Source organism: Gopherus evgoodei, chromosome 7 (assembly GCF_007399415.2).
Source record: "Gopherus evgoodei ecotype Sinaloan lineage chromosome 7, rGopEvg1_v1.p, whole genome shotgun sequence".
NCBI lineage: Eukaryota > Metazoa > Chordata > Testudines > Testudinidae > Gopherus > Gopherus evgoodei.
This window is the reverse complement of record NC_044328.1, coordinates 45,003,734-45,027,572: the sequence shown is the minus strand read 5'-3', so window position 1 is coordinate 45,027,572 and position 23,839 is coordinate 45,003,734. Positions and strand designations below refer to the sequence as shown.

Genomic DNA, 23,839 nt, shown 5'->3' with positions numbered 1-23,839 from the left:
TTATCTGGTCTGTGAGGAAAAAAACAAAGAGGGCTATTTGCTTTCAGTGCTGCTGACAGAGTGTCCGCTCCAAAAATCCACTCTCTCTCTCCCCCACGCTCCCTGTCACATTCCACCCCACCCCCCTCTTTTGAAAAGCATGTTGCAACCACTTGAACTCTGGGATAGCTGCCCATAATGCACCGCTCCCAATGCTGCTGCAGATGCTGCAAATGTGGCCACGACAGTGCGCTGGTAGCTGTCAGTGTGGCCTGATTGCAGCGCTTTCCCTATTCAGCTGTACCAGACAGGTTTAACTCCCAGTGCTGTACAGCTGCAAGTGTAGCCATGCCCTAAGTCTGAGGTGTGTGAAGAATCCTCCTTGAGTAGCAGCTGGAGCCTGGAATTGGCAGTGATTGAGAACTCAAATACCAGTAAACCAGAATATTCGTATCTTTGTTACATCTTCTAGTTTCCTTCACATGCCTTTAAAGGGCAAAGTGTGTCTCCATACAGTGAAAAGTGATAGCAAGTAGAGCCAGATAACTGGCTAAGTGGGTAGTAGCAGTGGTCTTTATTTGATATGTATTAGAAATGAATTTCAGTATTTTTTGTTCAAAATTATAACTTTGAGAAATGGTTTAGGAAAAACACACATAGAATCTGTTTGATCTCTAGTACCTGTGGGCAGAGAACAAGGCCTACCTTGACAGATTAGTTAAATTCTTCACCTTTCCACAAATAATTGATTACTTTAAAATGTCTAGAAGTTTTTGTGCTCTAAGTTTGTGAGGAATGCAATGCAAGAGCCCTCGAGCAAATGCCTGACCTCTAGCTTTCTCTGTTCTGCTCCCAGTAGATTCTGTATTTTAAAGAGCAGCAGTAATAGTAAGAAGATCTAATAACATTTATCTTTTCAAACATTCATCCCTCTCTTTAAAAAACAAGATACTCACAGCCCTCAAACCTTTGCTCTCTATGAACATGCTGAACATGTACTGTGTGATTCCTTTCATTATTAGCAATGTTTTGAACATAGAGTCTATACAATCACATTCTCAAAGTAAAACTCAGGAAAGAGTTGTAAGTAGATTAAAAGATGTAATAACTGATCCTGTAAATAACGAAGCTGACCATTTTCCACAGTGTGCGTAATTCTGTAATTAATCACTTGTTAATTTTAATGAGTAACAGTTATGTAGTAGCCAAAAAATCCAGAAAACTCAAAGGGACATTGGCAGCTTAACAATTAAGGTTATGAAGACTTTGATAACGGGCATGCTGCTTAACTTTAAATTCTAAATTCCACACATCATGCAGACTCAAAGATGCACACTATTAAATTTTGTACATACTGTAACTCCATAGGACCTATAGGTGCCATAGGCTTTTTATGCAAGAGTGGGTTAAAATTGGAAAGGCTATAGATTCTGAAGTCTCCTTACATAGATTTGTTTTACATCTTTTCAAACAACAAAGTTTGTTTGAAATATGTTCCTGATAGTTAAACTAAGTACATTTTAAACATAGAATGTCTTTCAATCTACCTATAACTAACTGGAAATCCTGAGTTTTTTATCAAGTTCACTAGAGGAAGTATACTTTTTAATTTTAATTTTCTGTCCTCTCAGAGTTAGGGCAGAGTTAGGGCAGGAAGGGCAGCCAGCACACCCCCCTTTCTGCGCTGCTTCCCGCAGCCCACATTGGCCTGGAGTGGTGAACTGTAGCCAGTGGGAGCAGTGATCAGCTGAACCTGCGGACGCAGCAGGTAAACAATCTGGCCCGGCCTGCCAGGGGCTTTCCCTGAACAAGCGACGGACTGACTTTGAGAACCACTGCTTCAGAAAATGAAATTTCAAGCCTAGTAAAGGAGATGGAAAGGCACAAACTGTGTCAAGTAAAATATAACGTGAAAGTTAATTGTTAAAGGGGTTTTGAAGAATAAATAGCCAAAGACATAAAAATAAATAACAAGAAATATTTTAAGTATGTTAGGAAACCTGAGACACAGTCAGTTGATCCATTGGTCTACCAGCCATGTTAGTCTGTATCTGCAAAAAGAACAGGAGTACTTGTGACACCTTAGAGACTGACACATTTATTTGAGCATAAGCTTTCGTGGGCTACAGCCCACTTCATCGGATGCATGCAGTGGAAAATATATATCATGTACACACCACAGAGAACATGAAACAATGGGTGTTACCATACACACTCTAACGAGAGTGATCAGTTAAGGTGAGCTATTACCAGCAAGAGAGAGAGAAACTTTTTGTAGTGGTAATCAGAATGGTCCAATTGCAGCAGCTGACATGAAGTAGTGAGGAACTGTGTGTGGGGGGTGGGGGAGGAAATAAATATGGAGAAATAGTGTTACTTTGTGTAATGACCCATTTTTTAAGCCTAATTTAATGGTGTCCATTTTTCAAATTAATTCCAATCAGAAGTCTCTCGTTGGAGTCTGTTTTTGAAGGTTTTTTGTTGTAATATTGTGACTTTTAGGCCTGTAATCGAGTGACCAGGGAGATTGAAGTGTTTTCCAACTGGTTTTTTAATGTTATAATTCTTGATGTCTGATTTGTGTCCATTTATTCTTTTACGTAGAGACTGTCCGGTTTGGCCAATGTACATGGGAGAGGGACATTGCTGGCACATGATGGCATATATCGCATTGGTAGATGTGCAGGTGAACTTACCTCTGATAGTATGGCTGATGTGATTAGGTCCTATGATCGTGTCCTCTGAATAGATATGTGGAAAGAGTTGGCAACGGGCTTTGTTGCAAGGATAGGTTCCTGGGTTAGTGTTTTGTTTTGTTTTTGTGGTGTGAGGTTGCTTGTGAGTATTTGCTTCAGGTTGGGGGGCTGTTTATAAGCAAGGACTGACCTATCTCCCAAGATCTGTGAGAGTGAGGCATCATCCTTTAGGATAGGTTGTAGATCTTTGATGATGCGCTGTAGAGGTTTTAGTTGGGGGCTGAAGGTGATGGCTAGTGGTGGTCTGTTACTTTCTTTGTTGCGTCAGTCCTGTAGTAGGTGACTTCTAGGTAATCTTCTGTCTCCATCAATCTGTTTCTTCACTTCGGCAGGTGGGTATTGTAGTTATAAGAACGCTTGATAGAGATCTTGTAGGTGTTTGCCTCTGTCTGAGGGATTGGAGCAAATGCGATTGTACATAGAGCTTGGCTGTAGACAATGGATTGTGTGGTGTGGTCTGGAGGCATGTAGGTAAGTATAGCGGTCAGTAGGTTTCTGGTATAGGGTGGTGTTTATGTGACCATCGCTTATTAGCACTGTCCAGGAGTGGATCTCTTGTGTGAACTGGTCCAGGCTGAGGTTGATGGTGGGGTGGAAATTGTTGAAATCATGGTGGAATTCCTCAAGGGCTTTTTTTCCATGGGTCTGATGATGAAGATGTCATCAGTGTAGTGCAAGCAGAGCAGGGGCATTAGGGGATGAGAGCTGAGGAAGCGTTATTCTAAGTCATCCATTAAAATGTTAGCATACTGTGGGGCCTTGTGGGTACTCATAGCAGTGCCGCTGATTTGAAGGTATATGTTGTCCCCAAATGTGAAATAGTTATGGGTGAGGACAAAGTCACAAAGTTCTGCCACCAGGTTTGCCACAACATTATCGGAAACACTGTTGCTGATGGCTTGTAGTCCATCTTTGTGTGAAATGTTGGTGTAGAGGGCTTCTACATCCATAGTGGTTAGGATGGTGTTTTTAGGAAGATCACTAATGGATTGTAGTTTCTTCAGGAAGTCAGTGGTGTCTCGAAGATAGCTAGGAGTGCTGGTAGCGTAGGGCATGAGGAGGGAGTCTACATAGCCAGACAATCCTGCTGTCAGGGTGCCAGTGCCTGAGATGACGGGGCTTCCAGGATTTCCAGGTTTATGGATCGTGGGTAGCAGATAGAATATCCCTGCTCGGGGCTCTAGGGGTGTGTCTGTGCAGATTTGCTCTTGTGCTTTTTCAGGAAGTTTCTTGAGCAGATGGTGTAGTTTCTTTTGGTAACCATCAGTGGGATCAGAGGCTAATGGCTTGTAGAATGTGGTTTTGGAGAGCTGCCTAGCAGCTTCTTGTTCATATTCCAACCTATTCAAGATGACGACAGCACCTCCTTTGTCAACCTTTTTTATTATGATGTCAGAGTTGTTTCCGAGGCTGCGGATGGCACTGTGTTCTGCGTGGCTGAGGTTATGGGGCAAGTGATGCTGCCTTTCCACAATTTCAGCCCGTGCATGTCGGCAGAAGCACTCTGTGTAGAAGTCCAGTCTGTTGTTTCGACCTTCGGGAGGAGTCCACCCAGAATCCTTCTTTTTGTAGTGTTGGTAGGAAGGTCTCTGTGTGTTAGTATGTTGTTCAGAGGTGTGTTGGAAATATTCCTTGAGTCGGAGACATCGAAAATAGGATTCTAGGTCACTGCAGAACTTTGTCATGTTCGTGGGGGTGGAGGGGCAGAAGGAGAGGCCCCGAGATAGGACAGAACAGAGAAGCTGAGTGATCTTATCTTTAGCTGCCTTCAGCACAGGAAGTGATGAAAAGATTCTGCTTTTGGACCTACATCTCTCAGGCTTTATTACCTGAGAGGTGTAGGTCCAAATGCAGAATCTTTTCATCACTTCCTGGTGCTCTTAGAGTTCAAAGTGTCAGGATAGGAGGTGCTAGAACAAATTTTGATTAAAATTAAGAGCAAGAAATCACTAGGATTTACTTAATAGTGTATGTGCAAGAGTTCCGAAGGAATTTAAGAATAAGGTGGTTGTTTCTAGTGAAAATATCCAATCTGTCATTGAAATTGGCTGCTCTTCAATAAGACTGGAGTGTGGGAAATGTTGATCCTGTCTTGGAAAAAATGGAGGGGGGAGGGTAGTAGTGATGCTAAGAGTTGTGGTCTGGTGAACTTTACTTCAGATTTAGGATAAAGGTTTAAAAATAGAACTAAAAGCACCTAGATGAATATGACATGTTGGGGATAAACCTGCAAAGCCTCTGTAACTTACTTGGAATGTCAAAAAGCCAGTGACAAAGTACATCACAAAATGCTCTTAAAGAAGCAAAGTAGTCAAGGAATGAAAGCTAAGGTACTGTCCTCTGACTAGAGATTGGCTAAGAGAAACCAAGTAAAGAATAGGAGTAAATAGTCAGATTTTCAACTATGCTAGATTGGTCAGAAGGGGAAAGGTCAGAGGTAAATTTGGGGATCATCTAAATTAAGTGCATATATACAGAGAGAGATGAGAAGAGACCAGAGAATAGATCACTATGGGGATTCCAATAGATAGGAAGATGAAGAACCCCTAAAGGTGATGCTGAAAAAACAATTAGACAGAATAATAATTAGAAGAACACAGATTCATGTGAGTATAGAACATGAATGGTGAGTGCTCCGTTGTGTGAAAGACAACAGAAAGATAAAGAATAATTAAAGAGAAATGCTCTTTGACTTAGCTGGGAGGAGGCAATGTTGTTTTATTATGTAGCATACTATCTAGAGGTCCCAGTTAAGGATCAGGGCTCTGCTGCCCCTAGGTGGTGTACAGACATTAAGGCTAGATCTGTGCCGTGGACTTTTACTGGCACAGTTCTGTTGGTCAGTTGTACGAAGAGTTGTGATCCCTGACTGACAGAGCTGTGCAACAAAAGTCCCTAGTGTAGATGCAGTTTTACCAGAAAAGTGCAGCTTTGTTGGTATATCTTGTTTCATATGTGGGGAGTGGTTTTACCATACTGGTAGAAAGTGCAGCTCACAGGCAGACAAACTTATTTTGCGGCTTATGCTGCATCTACTCTTTGGCTCTGCTGGCATTATTATATTGGCCAAGGCTCTGTAATGTAGACAAGCCCTTAGAAAGGAAGAGAGTGTGCTTAAAGTCTAGAGGTATGGTGTAGTCCCAATCAATGCCTTACTGCTTAGGATAATAAATAACACTGAACTTTTAGGTTTCGTAACTGAATTTAGATTCATGGACATACTTAATGTCAAACATTAAATGTATTTCCTGCTCTCCATACTCTTCTCAAAGCTAGTTCTGGAAAGTCCAAAGAAGAATTTAGGGGTTTCATTTTTTATTTTTATTTTTATTTTTTTTTAGAGAGAGCTCTAGTGAATAGAACATTCTCACTGTGCATTCATAGATTGTTTGAGTGCTGCTCTAGTTCACTCAGGGCTTGGGGTTGGTGTCACTGTATTACATTTTTTGTTCAAAGTCTCCCCTGCAGTATTCTGCTGGGACTTTGCCTTTGCTAGCCGGTGCTGCAGGGTACAAGTTAAGGCATTCAACTGTTGCAGTCAGTGTTGGCACCAGGAGATACAAAATAACAAAGAAAAAAATGGAAAGGCTGGCAAAAACGTGGCTGATGGGAATGTGTACAGATCTAAACCAGTTGTACTTAGTGGCCAGGTCAGCTGTTCCATACAATATATTATTCTTTTTGTGTTTCTGTTTAGGTTTTTAAGCATAAACATTGTTGTGCATGTGTGCACTATTCTTATGTGGTTCATATCCTGACTACACAGTACTGCCTTTTTAAAGGACTTCTTGTATGCTATCAGTACTCTACTTGCCCAAAATAATCTAATGGGCAGAGTGGAAGGATAGCATGATGTAGGTGCTCATCACTTGACATGATGTGTGTGCTACTGAGCAACTGGAGGGGAAATCTGTTAATAGTACCACAACTCCTATTGAAGCTGTACTGCCTGATGAGGAGGACAGTCAGAGCAATAACGCACAGCTCCATGCAGCATATCTCTTCTGATCTAGGTGCTGTCTTCCTTATGGACATGTGAGGTTGGGAGCCTTCATCCCTCCAGTTCCTCTTTGATTCTTGGTGCAGCCATCTTGAGGGATATTTTCCAGGAAACTTTTTGGTGTGAAATTTGTAGAATTTTCTGTCTTTGGGCTACTACCAGCTGCAGGGGAGGCTGCAGCCCTGTCTTAAATATATTTCATTATTGTATATTTAAAGAATTATTAAGCAGTTTGGAAACTGGCATATTCTTTTTGATTGGGCTGACATAATGTTAGTGTCGTGTCACAGATTGTGGTTATAGAAGAAATAAGTGATTTGAACAAGCCTTTGACAAAATCTCCAGATTAATAGGAAACTAAGTGGTCACGGTTTTTCTATATCTATATATGTGTGTGCGTCTGTATGTATGGGATGTAAACCATTATGCTTTGGGTCACAGCCTACCATTAACTAATAAGAGTAGTAACTGTGCACTACAGATTTTCTTGAACCTTCCTATAAAGTATCTGAGATGGGCTTCTGTCAGAGACAGGATACTGGACTAAATGGATCACTGGTCTGATCCAGTATGGAGATTCCTCTGGAATCACTTGAGGTGACTGTCATCCCCAATACTAGGCTCAATGTTAATTGTAACTAAACTTAACGAAAGTAAGAGTGTGTTCATGGTGACAAGCGCTCATTTTTTTTACAGACATTTAGACCCACATTTTTAAAGGTATTTAGGTGTTCTGCTCAGTGTGGCAAGGCCTAAATAGACAGCTTTCAACAATGACTTAGGAGCTCAAATACCACTGACTTTCAGTGAGACCTAGGCTGCTAAGTCAAGTTAGGCAATGCCTAAATACATTTTAAAATCTGGACCTTAGACTGAGTTGAACAAAATAATTGCAGACTTTCTTAATTCTATTTGAGCAAAGGTTAATCTGACATGTCAATTAAGTTAAGAAATTCTAAATTTTTATCTTACAGGTGAAGTCCTGAAAATCTTAAATAAGTTTTACAAGCGGAAAGAAATGCAGAGACTTGGAGGAGAAAATGGACTGGATGGTAAGAAAAATGTAATTTCTGGCACCAACCATATTTTAAAATGAAGTTTATTATCTGGATGTTTTTTCTTGTGTTTTTTCCTTTCTACTAGAATAATTCACTCACATTTTACATCAAACAAATATGTCATCTGGCTGGATAACCGTACTCAGAGAGTAGTTATTAATGGCTCCCAATCCTGCTGGAATGGTATAGCAAGAGGGGTTCCGCAGGGGTCTGTTTTGGGACCGGCTCTGTTCAATATCTTCATCAACGACTTAGATGTTGGCTTAGAAAGTACGCTTATTAAGTTTGCAGATGATATCAAACTGGGAGGGATTGCAACTGCTTTGGAGGACAGGGTCAAAATTCAAAATGATCAGGACAAATTGGAGGAATGGTCTGAGGTAAACCGGATGAAGTTCAATAAAGACAAATGCAAATTGCTCCACTTAGGAAGGAACAATCAGTTTCACACACACAGAATGGGAAGAGACTGTCTAGGAAGGAGTGTGGCAGAAAGAGATCTAGGTGTCATAGTGGACCACAAGCTAAATATGAGTCAACAGAGTGGTGATACTGTTGCAAAAAAAGCAAATGTGATTCTGGGATGCATTAACAGGTGTGTTGTAAACAAGACACGAGAAGTCATTCTTCTGCTCTACTCTGCGCTGGTTAGGCCTCAACTGGAGTATTGTGTCCAGTTCTGGGCACCGCATTTCAAGAAAGACGTGGAGAAATTGGAGAGGGTCCAGAGAAGAGCAACAGGAATGGTTAAAGGTCTTGAGAACATGACCTATGAAGGAAGGCTGAAAGAATTGGGTTTATTTAGTTTGGAAAAGAGAAGACTGAGAGGGGACATAGCAGTTTTCAGGTATCTAAAAGGGTGTCATCAGGAGGAGGGAGAAAGCTTGTTCACCTTTGCCTCTAGTGATAGAACAAGAAGCAATGGGCTTAAACTGCAGCAAGGGAGATTTAGATTGGACATTAGGAAAAAGTTCCTAACTGTCAGGGTAGTTAAACACTGGACTAAATTGTCTAGGGAGGTTGTGGAATCTCCATATCGGGAGATATTTAAGAGTAGGTTAGATAAATGTCTATCAGGAATGGTCTAGACGGTATTTAGTCCTGCCATGAGGGCAGGGGACTGGACTCGATGATCTCTCAAGGTCCCTTCCAGTCCTAGAGTCGATGAATCTATGAATCTTGGGTTTTGCCTTATATTTTAGCTGTGTTTAGCAAAACTGTTACAGGCAAACTCTGTTGTCTGAATAGCTTGCTTTTCTTTTTTAATCTGAATGTTTGTGTACAAAAGATCTGAAAAATATATTATTTCTAGTTAAGTAACTAGATTTAAATTGACATTTTGCATGTTCTGTTGGGTATTTCAAAGTGAAACTTGGTATGTAACAGTGAAACATTTTTTTTTCTCCCCTTCCACAGCTCGTCTTTTTCACCAAGCATTTATAAGCTTTAGAAAGTACATTTTAGACTCCAGTTTCCTGAGTGCTGATGTACATATTATTCTAAATGATATCTGTTGTGGTGCAGGCAAGTATATAGAACATCTTTTAAAATAAAACTTACCGTTTGTGAATATTTTTGCTTTCTGCTCTGGCTTGTATAAAGGTAAAGAAAACTGGGTCTGAATCTATGAGGTGCTCAATGCCCTTGAAGCCCCCTGAAGTGGGAATGGAAGGAGTAGAGATGTACTTCACTTTGTGGGATCTGGCCCTTTTGCGCTTATTGCTCTCCAGACCACCATGAAGATGCATCCTTTCCACAAAAATATCTGTTCCTTGCAAGTTACAGATTTTTAAGAAAAAGACTTGATGACCATGTTTACTTTTTCCATTCCATATATTTTTCTGTTATGGCTTTATAACTTGTATGATCTTTAAGGGGCTGTTTGAGAATATTCTGTTGGATTACTAGTTTTAATATTGCTTACTTTCTCTTGATTTTTTTAGAATATGGAGAATATATTTTTGATCCTTTGCGCTGTTTCTTTTGTGTGTTTTTTTTGGTCAGTACTAACACTGGCTACATGTTCTGATAATTACATTCTGTAACATAATTAATAATGCTTGTGCCTGTGAAGAGGAGATGCTAGTTGGTGGCTATAGAAACAGCACGGAAATGCACACAGCTCTTCTTTAGTATATGTTCTACAAAAACAGTAGCGCTGCTTTATTTTTAAATGGTAGCAATTCTAAAGTGTTAAACGTGTCAAAAGCTCTCTATACATGAAATATAATTTAACCTACTGTACTTTAAATTATGGACCCAAAGTATTTGCTAGCGTCCTTTTAAAATTTTCATAAGCTTCTAAAATAGTATATGGTGGCACATAAAATATTTGTCAAAGCAAGTCACCCCCAACAAACCAAATAGGAAAGTTTCAAACTCATCTTAATTTTAATACAAAATGCTCAGTTATGGTAGTCATACCACACTAGTTGAAAAGTATGAAAAATAAATTTAAATTTTTATTTGGTTTATCCTCAACAAATAATCCTAAAAATCTGCCTGTTCTGGAGATCTTCTGTAACAAAGTTCAGTAAAATGCTGTGGAATAGCCAAAGTCACTGTATTGAAGTTAGAATTTTTTTCTTAGTGTTCTTTTTATACTAGATTGTATTGCATTATAGGCTTAATAAGTCTATATTATATTATTACTTTTCCGTTTTTCAAAAAACTCATCTCATGAACCCATGACTTGTTAATAGTAGCAAACTTCCTTAAAAGTGTTTGTCTTCCAGGTCACGTTGATGATCTCTTTCCATTTTTTCTGAGACATGCTAAGCAAATCTTTCCTATGCTGGACTGTATGGATGATCTGCGCAAGATCAGTGATTTAAGATTGCCACCCAACTGGTTAGTGTACTTAAGTGTCAGACTTTCATATTATTGCTGTCCAGTGACAGCAGTTTTCATGCTAAAGACTATACTCATTTCATTGTCTGGAAGATGTTGTTATAGCTAGTTATCAGAATTGATACTGTGCATACCTGTCTACTAGTATCAATATAAATTGGAAATAATGTATAGCTAAGAGTAACAAGTTTTGATTAATCCAGTACGGTTTAGTCGTTAAAGCTTTGCTATATAATATCTAATCCTAAAATGGAGCTCAGTTTCACGTCTGTGGTTGTCCAGTCTTTGGTGGGTAATGATTTCAGAAAAATGCGCAAAACCTTGAAATCAAGGGTCATAGTAACATAGAATCATAGAAATATAAGGCCCAAAGGGACCTGGAAAACTCAAGTGCAGCCTCCTGCACTGTGGCAGGATCAAATAAACCTCGACTGTCCTTGACAGGTGTTTATTGAACCTTTTCTTAGAAACTTCTAATTATAGAGATTCCACAGCCTTCCTTGGAAGACTATTTCTGAGCTTAACTACCTTTTATAGTTAGAAAATTTTTACTAATACCTAACCTAAATCTCCTTGGTGCAGCTTAAACACATTACTTCTTGTCCTGTCTTCAGTGGGTGTGGAGAACAATTGATCACTATCCTCTTTAAAGCAGCGCTGAACACATTTGAAAACTGTTCCCCCCCAGTGCCCATTTTTTTTCAATGTTTGTTCATATATTCAGTTTTCCAAACCTTTTGTCATTTTTTTTGCTTTCCTCTTGACTCTCCCCAATTTGTCCACATCTTTCCTAAAGTGTGGTGCTCAAAATTGGGCAGCAGTGCCAAGTAGAGTGAAACAATTACCTCCCGTGTCTTATATACAACACTCCTGTTAATACACCTTGGAATCATATTAGCCTTTTTTGCAGCTGCACTGCATTTTTTACTTTTTTTTCAATTTGTGATCTGCTATAACTCCCAGATCCTTTTCAGCAGTATTACCACCTAGCAGTCATTCCCTATATTGTACTTGTGCATTTGATTTTCCTTCCTAAGTGAAGTATTTTGTCCCTGTCTTTATTGAATTTCCTCTTGTTGAATTCAGACCAGTTGTCTAATTTGTTAAATTTGTTTTGAATTCTAATCCCATTCTCCAAAGGACTTGCAACCCCTTCAAGCTTGGTGTCATCTGCAAGTTTTATAAGCACACTCTCTCCATTATCCAGATAATTAATGAAATGAGACATTTGCTGGGGCATCAGGTATCGGGAAGAATTGTTTCTAAGAAAAAACAGTTTTGCAGATGCTTTGGACCTGTGCTTCATGACATAAAAGTTCAACAGTGGCTGTCAGACCACTTTTACAATCCTTTTGTGCCAGGAGTCATACTTGTTTGATGTGATGTCTGTTACGATCAGTGTTCTTTGCCAAAGAATTAAAATTTAAATGAGAGGGCTTCAGCTATGAGATCGTTGTTCCATTATCTGACATTCTTTCTTTCTCCTCCCCTGTTAAATTATTTTAGCTTGTTGATAGCTTTGTATAGAGGTACTTTCTGTCTTTTACTCACATCCTGTTCAATAGATATTAAGTCAAAATCTAAAAAGTAAATAAAAAAGAATGCAGTATTAAAACAACAATAGTAAGAATATTATTTGTTGACAACAGTATTCACATATTCGACTTTAAACTTTCTGAAATGTGAAATGGTCAAGAGATCTACTAATATTTGAGGATTATATTGAAACCTCTTTGTACTTGTTTAAGAACTATCCTCCCAGTCTTTTGTTTTATTAAATAACAATTTAAAATAAACGGGCAAAAAGCACAAATTCATTTGGGATTTCACCCAAATCTATATCTGGATGATAGATTATAATTATTTTTCTTTGTTTTGTATTTTAGGTATCCAGAAGCCAGGGCTATTCAAAGAAAGATAGTCTTTCATGCTGGCCCTACAAATAGTGGAAAAACTCATCATGCTATCCAGAGATACTTGGCAGCAAAATCAGGAATATACTGTGGTCCATTAAAACTGCTGGCCCATGAGATCTTCCAAAAGAGTAATGATGCTGTCAGTGTGTTACTTAAACAATTTCTCTTCAACTTTACATGCATTCATGTCATTATATGAAATATTTTGTTTTAATAAATGTAAGTCTTTAGGGTAGTCTTTGAAATAGTCTCTGCTAAAATGTAGTCTTGAATTATGATACTGTCAGTGTTCATTAATACTGGTGGTTCACAGAAACAGATGGAACAGTGTCCGAAGAACTCCATACATTCATGCATGTAGCAGTCTGTTGCCCTTCAGTCATTGGCTCACCCCTGTAACATTGGCTCTTGCTAGGTTTCTTGTAGGACTGTCTGGGGAGTGGAGATGACTGCCTCTCTTCCCCTTGACCTTGCATTAAGGCAGCTGTTCATGGACTGTAACATTGGGAAAACAAGGACAGTGTTAGGTTGGGATGAACACCGATTGACATATCAGAAAAAACACCTAATTCAGGTTGTGTTAAATAAAATAAAATTTTTCTTTAGCAATTTACAGAAATAGGAACATGAAGAAAAGTTGATTTTTATATAAATCACTTTATTGGGTCACTGTGTAAAGCAGTGCTAGATTTAATTGGAGAAGTGTTTTTAAACCATGAAAACCATAAGTAGTAGCAAGTTCATTTCTTGTCTTCCAGCTGCCACATTATGTCCATCTCTCTGCTAAAAGCCCTCCAGATTGGTGGACCACTCTCAGGAGTTTGTTGCGTGTATTTGCAAGGAAGTATTTGTGTCAGGGGACACCATGTCTACAGAATTTCCTTTCTTTTTGGAGTGGAGGTTTATGCATCTCAGAACTTCGATAGGGGAGGGCATTGCTCTCTAATCAATATATAATATAGAATTATTTATTCCTGTTATATGATGACTTGATAAGCTAGTTTCATTTCTATTCAACATAGCTACCCTGGCATATACTAACTTCTTTCTTCCTGTTTTGAAGTTTATATTAGTACTAGTGGGCATTGAATAAAATGTTTTACTGCTTGCAGCAAATGCTTTGATTTAAAGGGCATTGCCATGGTGTTGCTTTAGGTGGCTTAAATAAGATTTCATTAGTCCCACTGATTGCCTCCAAAATCTTTGTAGGTCTTTTTCTCTAGCCTGTTTCCAGCTGCATAGAATTTGCAGGGAGGCAAACAGAAATGGTATTACAAAGCATTAATTTAAAAGACTAAGTATTAAAATCACCAATATTTATATAGTAATTACATATAAATCTGTCGTAATAATCTGTCAATTAAACATGCTGAGTTTTGGTTAATTCTTTAACAATAGTGATTTTGTAATTCTCATCATTTTAATTTCTAACATATTTTACATTAATAAGAAATTCTAATCCCTAGGACCAAACATATGCCTTTGAATAAGTAGTCTGCAGCAATATATAGTGCGTGTGTATGCATGTGCACCCCTTGTTAGTGGAATTGTCATGAAAAGGTTCCCTAATCTATTGAGGATTATTTGTGCTCAGTGTATTGTATATGGTTGCTAATATGATTAAAGCATATACCTCATGGGGATGGAGAAATACCAAGTTAAAGCATAATGATACTACATTGCAGGAACTGGGGAATGGCAGGGGAGGGGAGAGCTTCTGATTATAGAAATTAGTAGCCTCTAAATGCTGCATTCAGCATATTAGAATGTAATTGAACATATTAGAACAAAATATTTACTGTAGTCAATTGTCTGTCTTCTGTAAATTACTTTTGGCAGGGATTTCTCAAGGATAAATCTGTCCCTGCTCTAAAAGAAATCAAACCAGAGATGGTAATCTTTCTCCCTCCTACCCATCCCTGTGATCTAGTAGATGTTGTTAAGATAACTTAATTTGTTTAGATTTTGTTTTAGAGGTAACTATACCAAAAGGCTCGCCTCCAAAGTTTCAGCCACTTTGATTGACTTGTAAAAACAAAGCACCATAGGAACTGCAACAAAATTGAGCTGAGAGACACTTTACACCCCTCCCTTGTCCTACTACATCTCATTTAATCAATAGACAATGATCAGTACAATTTAAACCACCCATCAGAGGGAAATTGTATGCTCAGCTTCCTCCATCTTCCTCCCCTCCATGTCTAGAAGGTCAACAAAATTGGGCTCCATCCGACCATGTAGGCAGTCATGTAGTATGCTTGGGTTTATTTCTGTGACATACCAGCAAACAATCCAGATATGAGCAGCTGTGTCACCCCTGCCTGGCAACCTTTGTTAACTTACAAAGACTTGCAAGTCTTGGGCTGCTCACAGCATTCCATCAAGCAAACCACATTGCGTGTCACTGTGTAAGTGCAGCCAGTCAGTCACCCTTGGGTTACACTCTGGCTTTCACCAGCTTTGGTTATACGCATGGTGACCCCAACACGCCTCCAGTCCCATATTCCCCCCCCCCAGAAATGTGTGTCCAATACTGCTCAGCCCTCTCCTGGACAGTACGAAGTATTTAAAATCTGTTATTCTTTAAAGGGAATAATGTGCCATCTTATTATCTCAAATAGTTATTCAGACACTTTAAATTAAACACACTGGATTAGATAACAGTAAAACAAGTTTATTAACTGCAAAGAGATTTTAAGTGTTAGAAGTAATGAGGCAGAAAAGTCAGAAATGGTTACAAGAAAAATAAAGGTAAGATATTTATTCCTACCTGATTTGACTTAAACTATATCAGATTGAAGCAAAGTTTCTCACCAAATGCTTTCAGCACTGTTACTGACCAAACCCTGTAGGTCAGGACCCCACCCCCGCGTCCAGGGAATGCTTCCTTTGTTGAGTGAGTTGCTGTGAATGCGATAGGCAGGGAGAGACGGGGTGGTGCTTTGGGGCGTTTGTCCCTTATTTTTACAGTTTCAGTCCCTCTCTTTAAAAACATTTCCAGCTAGGAGACAATCTCTATGTGAGAGGATGTTCCCTGCTGGGTTTTTCTCACCTGTTTGAGTTTTTTGTTGCTTCATGACTCTGTTTACTGCTTAAATGTAAGTTAAGCAGAACATACATTCCTTTGTCTAGAACAGACCTGTTGCCCAAACTGAAGATATGCCCTGTGCAGAGATTATTACATAAGTTTGTAGGGTGTGAATACAGGGGCATAGTCTGTCACATTTTCCCAATTGTTTTCCCCTTTGGAAAATATTCTAATTCTATTTTTAAGATAATTTAACTTCTACTTCCCTTATTCTTTTAGTGTGTGCCATGTGACTTGGTAACAGGAGAAGAGCGTGTTCTTGTTGATCCAGAAGGCAGACAAGCAACCCATGTTTCTTGCACTATTGAGATGTGCAGTGTTACTACGCCTTGTATGTATGCATGGTTATTTTCTTCATATGCATGGGTTTCTTTATATGCAATGATGCTTACACTTCATGTTGAAATTAGTAATATTTGAAATTATTAATATGGAAAACTACCAAACACTAATTTAATAATAAATTTCTTTATTCAATCCAAAGGCCGAACTTATACAATTGGTCTAAACATGCTTATAAGTTAGCCTTTTTAGCCAGTTTACTACATCCAAAAAGTAACAAATCATTTATCAGAATTTGATCAAGATACTTACAAATGGGCTGTTAAACCCAGGGGTGTTTAGACCCATATAGGTCACCTCCCAGTGTGGTCAGGCAGGTATTAGCAATGAACCCTTTAAGAGTTTATCTTTTATATCCTTTAACAAGTAGGTGTTGTCATTGCCAATTACTGACTTCAGCTAAAAGACAATTTGAGACAATTCACCCTTATTTCCAGTCTTAATCCAGATAAGATTTACAACCTCCTTTCTTCTCAAGGCATTTCCTCCCCTCCTTCTTGCTGTTGAACAGCTTTCCCATTGCACCTGAGTTCACACAGGCTTTAATACTAGTTTGTGGGTTGGGGAAGGGTCGTGTTGGCTCATTTTAAGACAGATTGTCTGTGTTTTATTTAAAACCATCTGCAGTCACCCCTGTTGGTCAGAGGCATTCTTTTTAGAAAGTCCTGTTATCTCATTAGTTGTTCTTTGAACCAGACATCTTCCCTATTTTATTCCACTTGCCAGGCAGGGTCTTTCTTTACAATGCACATATATTTCCTTAAGCAAGCACAAGCTGACTCTAATTCTTTAATTTCATTTTTATCCTACCCCCTGTAAGAGGTTAAACTTAAGCAATTTATTCTAGTCTTGCAAGTGCTGTATGTATTCTTACTTCTAACTTAGCAATTTCTGACCTCTGCTATAGCACTGTCATCTGAGAGTGAGTAAATCTGGATACTCTCAGAGCAATCTTGGAATGCAGAAGAAACTGAGTTTGAATAATTCTTGTAGGAAATAACTTCTATTTTGTATTGTGCTTCTTGGAGATGTTCCTTCATATGTAGTTGTGTCATCTAGGCACTCGTCACCTAGCATCATAATTTTCTTGTTTTTAAGATGAAGTGGCTGTCATTGATGAAATTCAGATGATCAGAGATCCGGCTAGAGGATGGGCTTGGACCAGAGCACTTTTAGGTATGTCCATCAGTGTTGAAACAGAGCCATTTGACATTTAATAAACTAGCTCCAAGTGTGTTAAACTTACCACTATTTATGTTGAACGAATTTGTTGTTTTGTTTACCTGCTTGATTAGTAGAGAAGTCTCATTTTATCATATAATCTACTTATTACACTTTTGTAAACTGAAAAATTGTAATTATAGGTAATCCAACAGAATTTTAATTTAAAACTTAGTGTCAAATGTGTGCTGGCTTGGCAAATAATAAACATTTCTATAATCTTTTAAAGTTTAGATTTGGCTGATTATCTCCTCCTCGCCCCCCCCCCCCCCCGTGGGTTTAATTATAAACCAAATTTCTTGCAGGCACCTGTTTTCAATTTTATGGGGGGTTTTTTCGGTGGGAACTTTTGAATTTTCTTTTGTCTTCAAAGCCTGGAAATCTCACATTTTGGGGTTTTTCTCTCCCCTTTCTTTTACCACTGAATTCAGCAGAATGATTAAAAAAAAAATTCTCTCCCTTAATTTTACCTCTTTCCCCACTCTGTGACTTTTGAAAAGTTAGAGTGGAAAAAGGAAACTCTAACTTTTTTATATTTGAGGAAATTTTGAGAAGTTAGAGTAGAAGAGTTAGTTTCATTTTTCATTTTACAAGTGAAGCAATGAAGCCTTAGGCATGTGTTCCCATGTTGGGCAAATATGAAGATGATGGCATGGCACCAAGAGGGTGTCAGCAGAATATTAACTTTGAAGGTACTTATCAGATGGATGATTTGACATTGGCTAATAGTTGGTAAGGTCAAGAATTGCTCCATTGAAACTTAGCAGTGTATATAGTGGTGGTTTAGGTAAATACACAAGAAAAAGTTACAGTGACTATGGATATGTAAGAAGAAAAAATAAACAAGGAAATAAATCCCATCCTTTATTGCCTTCTTCAGTAGGCAGGATTTTTTTATTTTTTTGTAACCACCTCTGTCAGCTGTCAGTATTGCTGATTTGTGTGAACACTTATATTTTAACACCTTATTTCACTACACTTGTTTTCAGGACTCAGTGCAGAAGAAGTTCACGTTTGTGGAGAAGTTGCTGCTATTGACTTGGTGACAGAGCTCATGTATTCTACAGGAGAGGAAGTGGAGGTAGATCTTATACTGTCCCCTTTTTTCTCCCCTGTCCAGTGGCTATAAAGTTGTACACACTTTACTATCTACTAAGATAGCTAAAATTTTGCAGGTGTCTACTGGATCCCTCATTTGAGAAAATACTGATCAAATCTACAGGAGTCAGAGTTTGTGTTTGATATGTTGGCTACGTAAGCCTCCTGAATCAAAAGGAGGTTTCTTAGAGATGTTGCAAAATAAACCTTTATTGGCAAAAATATTATTGCCCTTACCAGGAGAACAATGGATCTTACAATTTCTACTGACTTACCCAGAGAGAGTGCTAGATCTATGCTGAGACTTCCTTCACATACCCATTTTCCCTAGAGGTCACAATGCCTACCTTTTGCTCAGGTCACTTTATTTTTAGTTACTTGTTCTTAAGAAATCAAAAATCAGTAGAAGAGTATAAAATACTAAAAGGGTTAACATATGCCAAGGAAAAAAGCTATAAAAAGAAAAACAGACTAACTCCGGCTAGCTACCTCCATGAGCTCGCCTGCAAGGGACATTTTACAAACATAGGTCCTGACCCTGAAAGCATTCTGCCTGCAGGACTCCCATATTGGAGAGCACATTTTTTTCTCCCTAGTATTAATACAGTTTTACTTACATTATATATGTCTGCAGTGGACTCTAATTTAAAAATAAAAGTGGCTTCTTTTCTGTCTCCTGAAAAGGTCTTTAAGTCCCTGGTTTGGAAATGCTCATGAGAATGTTCATTACTGTTTGGAAGGCAGAAGGGGATGCAACCTTTTCTCTTGGTGCTTCTCTTATTGGGATTGTGAGGCACAGCATAATCTTAAAGCTATGATTGATTTTTTCATATGAAGTTAAATGTTCATAATATTATACATTTTGCAAAGGATTTTTGTGTTTTGCCTTGACAAAACGGCTGTTTGATCCTAGGTCAGAAACTACAAGAGGCTTACCCCTATTACCGTGCTGGATTATGCGCTAGAGTCTTTAGATAACCTCCGTCCTGGTGACTGCATTGTCTGTTTCAATAAGAACGATATTTATTCTGTGAGTCGGCAGATTGAAGCCCGAGGACTAGAATGTGCTGTCATATATGGCAGTCTCCCACCTGGTAAGATACTAGCTTTATCTTACTTTTAAAGAGAACGCTCTGTTTATTGCTGCTACCATATGAAAAGTATTTAATAAAGAGACTTTACGTTTTTCAAGCTCTATATCTAGATATTGAATTAAGACAATACTGAGCACATTTTCTTTGTCTTGTTTTATAATCTTGGAGTTAGATCTTTATCAGCTGTGTAATCTTGTTATTGTTGGAAGAACAAAATTTTTTTAATTTTTGCAAGTGTTGCCAGAAAAATGGAAGGGTGGCATTTTAAATAAATCAAAAAAATAAAAAATAAACATTTATGTTTCTTCAACCTGTTATGCTTTTGTTCAGTGATATGTAAGAGCACACAATCTTTTTGTATAACCTCTTTTTGTGTTGAAAGTCTGTTACATAAAATCTACTTGTGATTGATTCTGTTCTAGGGACAAAGCTTACCCAGGCAAAGAAATTCAATGACCCTGATGATCCATGTAAAATTCTAGTTGCTACAGATGCAATAGGAATGGGGCTTAATTTGTAAGTACTCTGAATAGGTTAAGGCTTATTTTTCAATGAGACAAGTGTGCTGGTTTTCCTCAGTCTTTGACAGTTTGTTTAATATGGATAAAAACCCTTTATGTACAGAGTGCAGTATGTGTGTACATGTGTTCTCACTAGAATTAAGTGGTGGCTGATCTAACTGGGTTGAGCTATACTTTCTAGATAACTGCTCATTTAGACTGCATCCTGGGTGGCACTGAGCATCTTCAGTTCAGTGGCATTTGAGAATGCTCAGCTCCACACAGGATTAGATTCTTATTCTCTGATGTGAAAACTAGAGGTGTGCATATCAGAAATCTTAGTGGTCTTAGTCAGGTCCCAGATGTTGCCATTTTTTTTGTGATGTGGTTACCATTGGACTCTGCTGAGACTGCCAACCACTGAATCAGTGGATATCTAATTACTCTGGGGGTATGTCTTCACTATCCGCCAGATAGGCAGGTAGCGATCGATCCAGCAGGGATTGATTTTATTGCGTCTAGTCTAGAGGCGCAAGCAGAGTCGACGGGGGAGTGGCAGCAGTCGAGACACCGCGGTGAAAACAGCACTTAGATCGATCTAAGTACATCCACTTCAGCTACGTTATTCATGTAGCTGAAGTTGCGTAACTTAGATCAATTTCTCCCCCCACCCACCTTGCATAGACCAGGGCTAAGTATTCCTTCTTAAACAGGACTGATAGGTGTTGGCCTAGTGCTGTGGGAAACTTGCAGTGCTGCTGCCATGCTGTGTCTGTTCCATGGCTAAAGGAAGGCCTTCTGTTTCCAAAGTCTTCAGTCTGGCAACTTTGAACAGTAAATTCATATTAGAATAACATCTACAGTCTGAAGACCTCCTGCTTTGTGAAAAGAAGGGACCTTGATAGGAAAAAGGAACTCCTTGCTCTGCAGTAATTAGCTCTATGGGCTTGTCTACATCAGAAAGTTGCAGCGCTGGTGAGGGAGTTACAGCGCTGCAACTTTGAGAGTGTCCACATCTGCAGGGCATCACCAGCGCTGCAACTCCCTCTTTGCAGCGCTGGCCGTACTCCCGTTTTGTCTCGGGTGTAGAGGATCCAGCGCTGGTGATCCAGCGCTGGTAATGCAATGTAGACACTCACCAGCGCTTTTCTTGACCTCCGTGGAAGGAGGAAGCCTCTGGTAATCAAGCTGGTTTCCTTTCCCGGTTTGCCCTCTCGGTCCCGGAGCCAGCCAGCAAACCGCGGGGAAGGAGACCTGCTTGCTCGGGGTTCCGGGACCGAGAGAGCAAACCGGGAACGCCGCGGTTTGCTCTCTCGGTCCCGGAGCCAGCCAGCAAACCGCAGGGAAGGAGACCTGCTTGCTCGGGGTTCCGGGACCGAGAGAGCAAACCGGGAAAGGAAACCAGCTTCGCCGCGGTTTGCTCTCTCGGTCCCGGAACCCCGAGCAAGCAGGTCTCCTTCCCCGCGGTTTGCTGGCTGGCTCCGGGACCGAGAGAGCAAACCGCGGCGTTCCCGGTTTGCTCTCTCGGTCCCGGAACCCCGAGCAAGCAGGTCTCCTTCCCCGCGGTTTGCTGGCTGGCTCCGGGACCGAGAGAGCAAACCGCGGCGTTCCCGGTTTGCTCTCTCGGTCCCGGAACCCCGAGCAAGCAGGTCTCCTTCCCCGCGGTTTGCTGGCTGGCTCCGGGACCGAGAGAGCAAACCGCGGCGTTCCCGGTTTGCTCTCTCGGTCCCGGAACCCCGAGCAAGCAGGTCTCCTTCCCTGCGGTTTGCTGGCTGGCTCCGGGACCGAGAGAGCAAACCGCGGCGAAGCTGGTTTCCTTTCCCGGTTTGCTCTCTCGGTCCCGGAACCCCCCTTGAAGCCGCCCAACAGCGCTGCAGTGTGGCCACATCTAACACCACTTGCAGCGCTGGTTGCTGTAAGTGTGGCCACTCTGCAGCGCTGGCCCTATACAGCTGTACTAATACAGCTGTAACAACCAGCGCTGCAAAATTTTAGATGTAGACATGGCCTATGGAAATAACTTGCATGACTGAAGAGAAAGTATGCAGTGTAGTTGTAGCTGTGTCGGTACTAGGATATTAGAGACACAAGGTAGGTGAGGTGGACCAATGCTCTCATCCACAGAAGTTGGTCCAATAAAAGATACTAGCTCACCTACCTTTTCTCTGCAAGAGAAAGTAGTCAGTTATTTTTGTCTGTTTTTTGTTTAAATGTTTCAGGAGTATAAAGAGAATCATTTTTAATTCTCTAATAAAGCCAAGTATCAATGAAAAGGGAGAGAAGGAAATGGATGCAATTACAACCTCTCAGGCACTACAAATTTCAGGCAGAGCTGGAAGATTTAGCTCTGTGTTCAAGGAAGGGGAAGTCACTACAATGCATCGTGATGACCTTGTATTGCTGAAAGAAATTTTGAATAGGTCTGTGCCTCCCATAGAGGTAAGAGTCTTAAGTGTTCTGCTCTCACCAAAATGTTCTGGAACTGCCTTGGTATATTGTGATCCCGTATTCTTCTTCACTGTACATTGGGGTGGGCAACCTATGGCATGCGTGCCAAAGGTGGCACGAGCTGATTTTCAGTGGCACTCACACTGCCTGGGTCCTGGCCACCGATCCGGAGGGCTCTGCATTTTAATTTAATTTTAAATGAAGCTTCTTAAACATTTAAAAACCCTTATTTTACTTTACATACAACAATAGTTTAGTTGTATATTACAGACTTAGAGAAAGAGACTGTCTGAAAACTTTAAAATTTATTACCGGCACATGAAACCGTAAATTAGAGTGACTAAATGAAGACTTGGCACACCACTTCTGAAAAGTTGCCGACCCCTGCTGTAAACTGTTGAATCTGAGTAAGAAAATTGAATTGTACAGTGCTGTCATTCTGAATGCCTGGGGCATTTGCGGTTCCAGAAAACTCTTGAAGTCTCTCACTCACGTACTGCAGCTGCTCTTCTAGACTCTCTCTTCTTGAGCTTTGTTTTCATTTTGGTTCTTAAAAGTTCAGGATGGTCGTGCTCTGTGATAGGTTCTGTGGGGTACAGTGATTTCTTGCATGCTATTCTGCTGGATTTTGCTTTTGAGACAACCTTTTAAAATAACTTTCTTTTGTTAAAAAGCGATGTTCATTTGTTCTTTTTCCCTAGACAGCTGGCCTGCATCCTACTGCTGAGCAGATAGAAATGTTTGCATACCATCTCCCTGATGCTACTCTATCAAATCTAATGGTAAGAATGATTAAACCTATAGAAACATGAGTTTTCATTTTTAAAATCACATAAATGTTACCTTGTAATTACTACTACACTGCAGTGCAATGTAATTAAAAAACCAAGGTGCTGCTTTGTGAGGTTTTTATTAAGCAATTAGACTTTTCTGTCTACCAGCATAATGACAACTGATGAATTCAGAATGCTCATGGTGTAACACTTTGAGTCACTACTGACCTGGAAGTCTCCAGGTAATCTTGTTTTGTTTTTAAGAGCATTTGTTGCTGCAGCCACTGCTGTTCACTTGTTTTGGTATTTTTAAAAGTATACTTTTTGCTCTGAAGTTTGAGACATGCACTCAGATATTGAAGCAAAAATAATAGTTTTGGAAACTGCTTTTTGTGGGAACTGTTCAAAACTAAACTAGTCATCTAGAATGGTTGAATGTATCTACTGATGATGTCCATACCGGTAAGAACTAATGCTGTGGACACTTTAGATTTTATTTTATTTTTTTAAAATCTTAAATATGTTTCAAGCACAGGTGGGGAGGAATTTGTCTTTATACTCTTTGATCTCAACTCCTGCAACATTTTAGTTGATCTGTTTTCTCACTACTTTTTCCTGTAATCTCAAAATCCTAAAGCCAGCCTTAAAATAATTTAATGGTTGAAAGATTTCTTTTTATCTTAGTAGATCAATCTTGTGTTATGATGGTGACACAA

The 23,839-nt window shown here is 39.6% G+C and overlaps 1 protein-coding gene across 3 annotated transcripts in view; it reads left to right on the top strand.

Moving 5' to 3' along the window:
* SUPV3L1 (Suv3 like RNA helicase) overlaps window positions 1-23,839 on the top strand; it is a 36,017-nt gene that overhangs the window by 3,982 nt on the left and 8,196 nt on the right. For 2 of the 3 annotated variants that reach the window (XM_030570091.1, XM_030570092.1), the window contains 11 exons: window positions 7,710-7,787; window positions 9,210-9,317; window positions 10,529-10,643; window positions 12,530-12,698; window positions 15,867-15,978; window positions 17,088-17,165; window positions 18,200-18,291; window positions 19,222-19,402; window positions 19,825-19,918; window positions 22,122-22,341; window positions 23,052-23,132. In XM_030570091.1, coding sequence (XP_030425951.1) covers window positions 7,710-7,787; window positions 9,210-9,317; window positions 10,529-10,643; window positions 12,530-12,698; window positions 15,867-15,978; window positions 17,088-17,165; window positions 18,200-18,291; window positions 19,222-19,402; window positions 19,825-19,918; window positions 22,122-22,341; window positions 23,052-23,132 — 1,328 coding nt within the window. Of the gene's footprint in view, window positions 1-7,709; window positions 7,788-9,209; window positions 9,318-10,528; window positions 10,644-12,529; window positions 12,699-15,866; window positions 15,979-17,087; window positions 17,166-18,199; window positions 18,292-19,221; window positions 19,403-19,824; window positions 19,919-22,121; window positions 22,342-23,051; window positions 23,133-23,839 lie in introns of those variants that run through there. The other variant, XM_030570093.1, reaches the window with a different exon arrangement.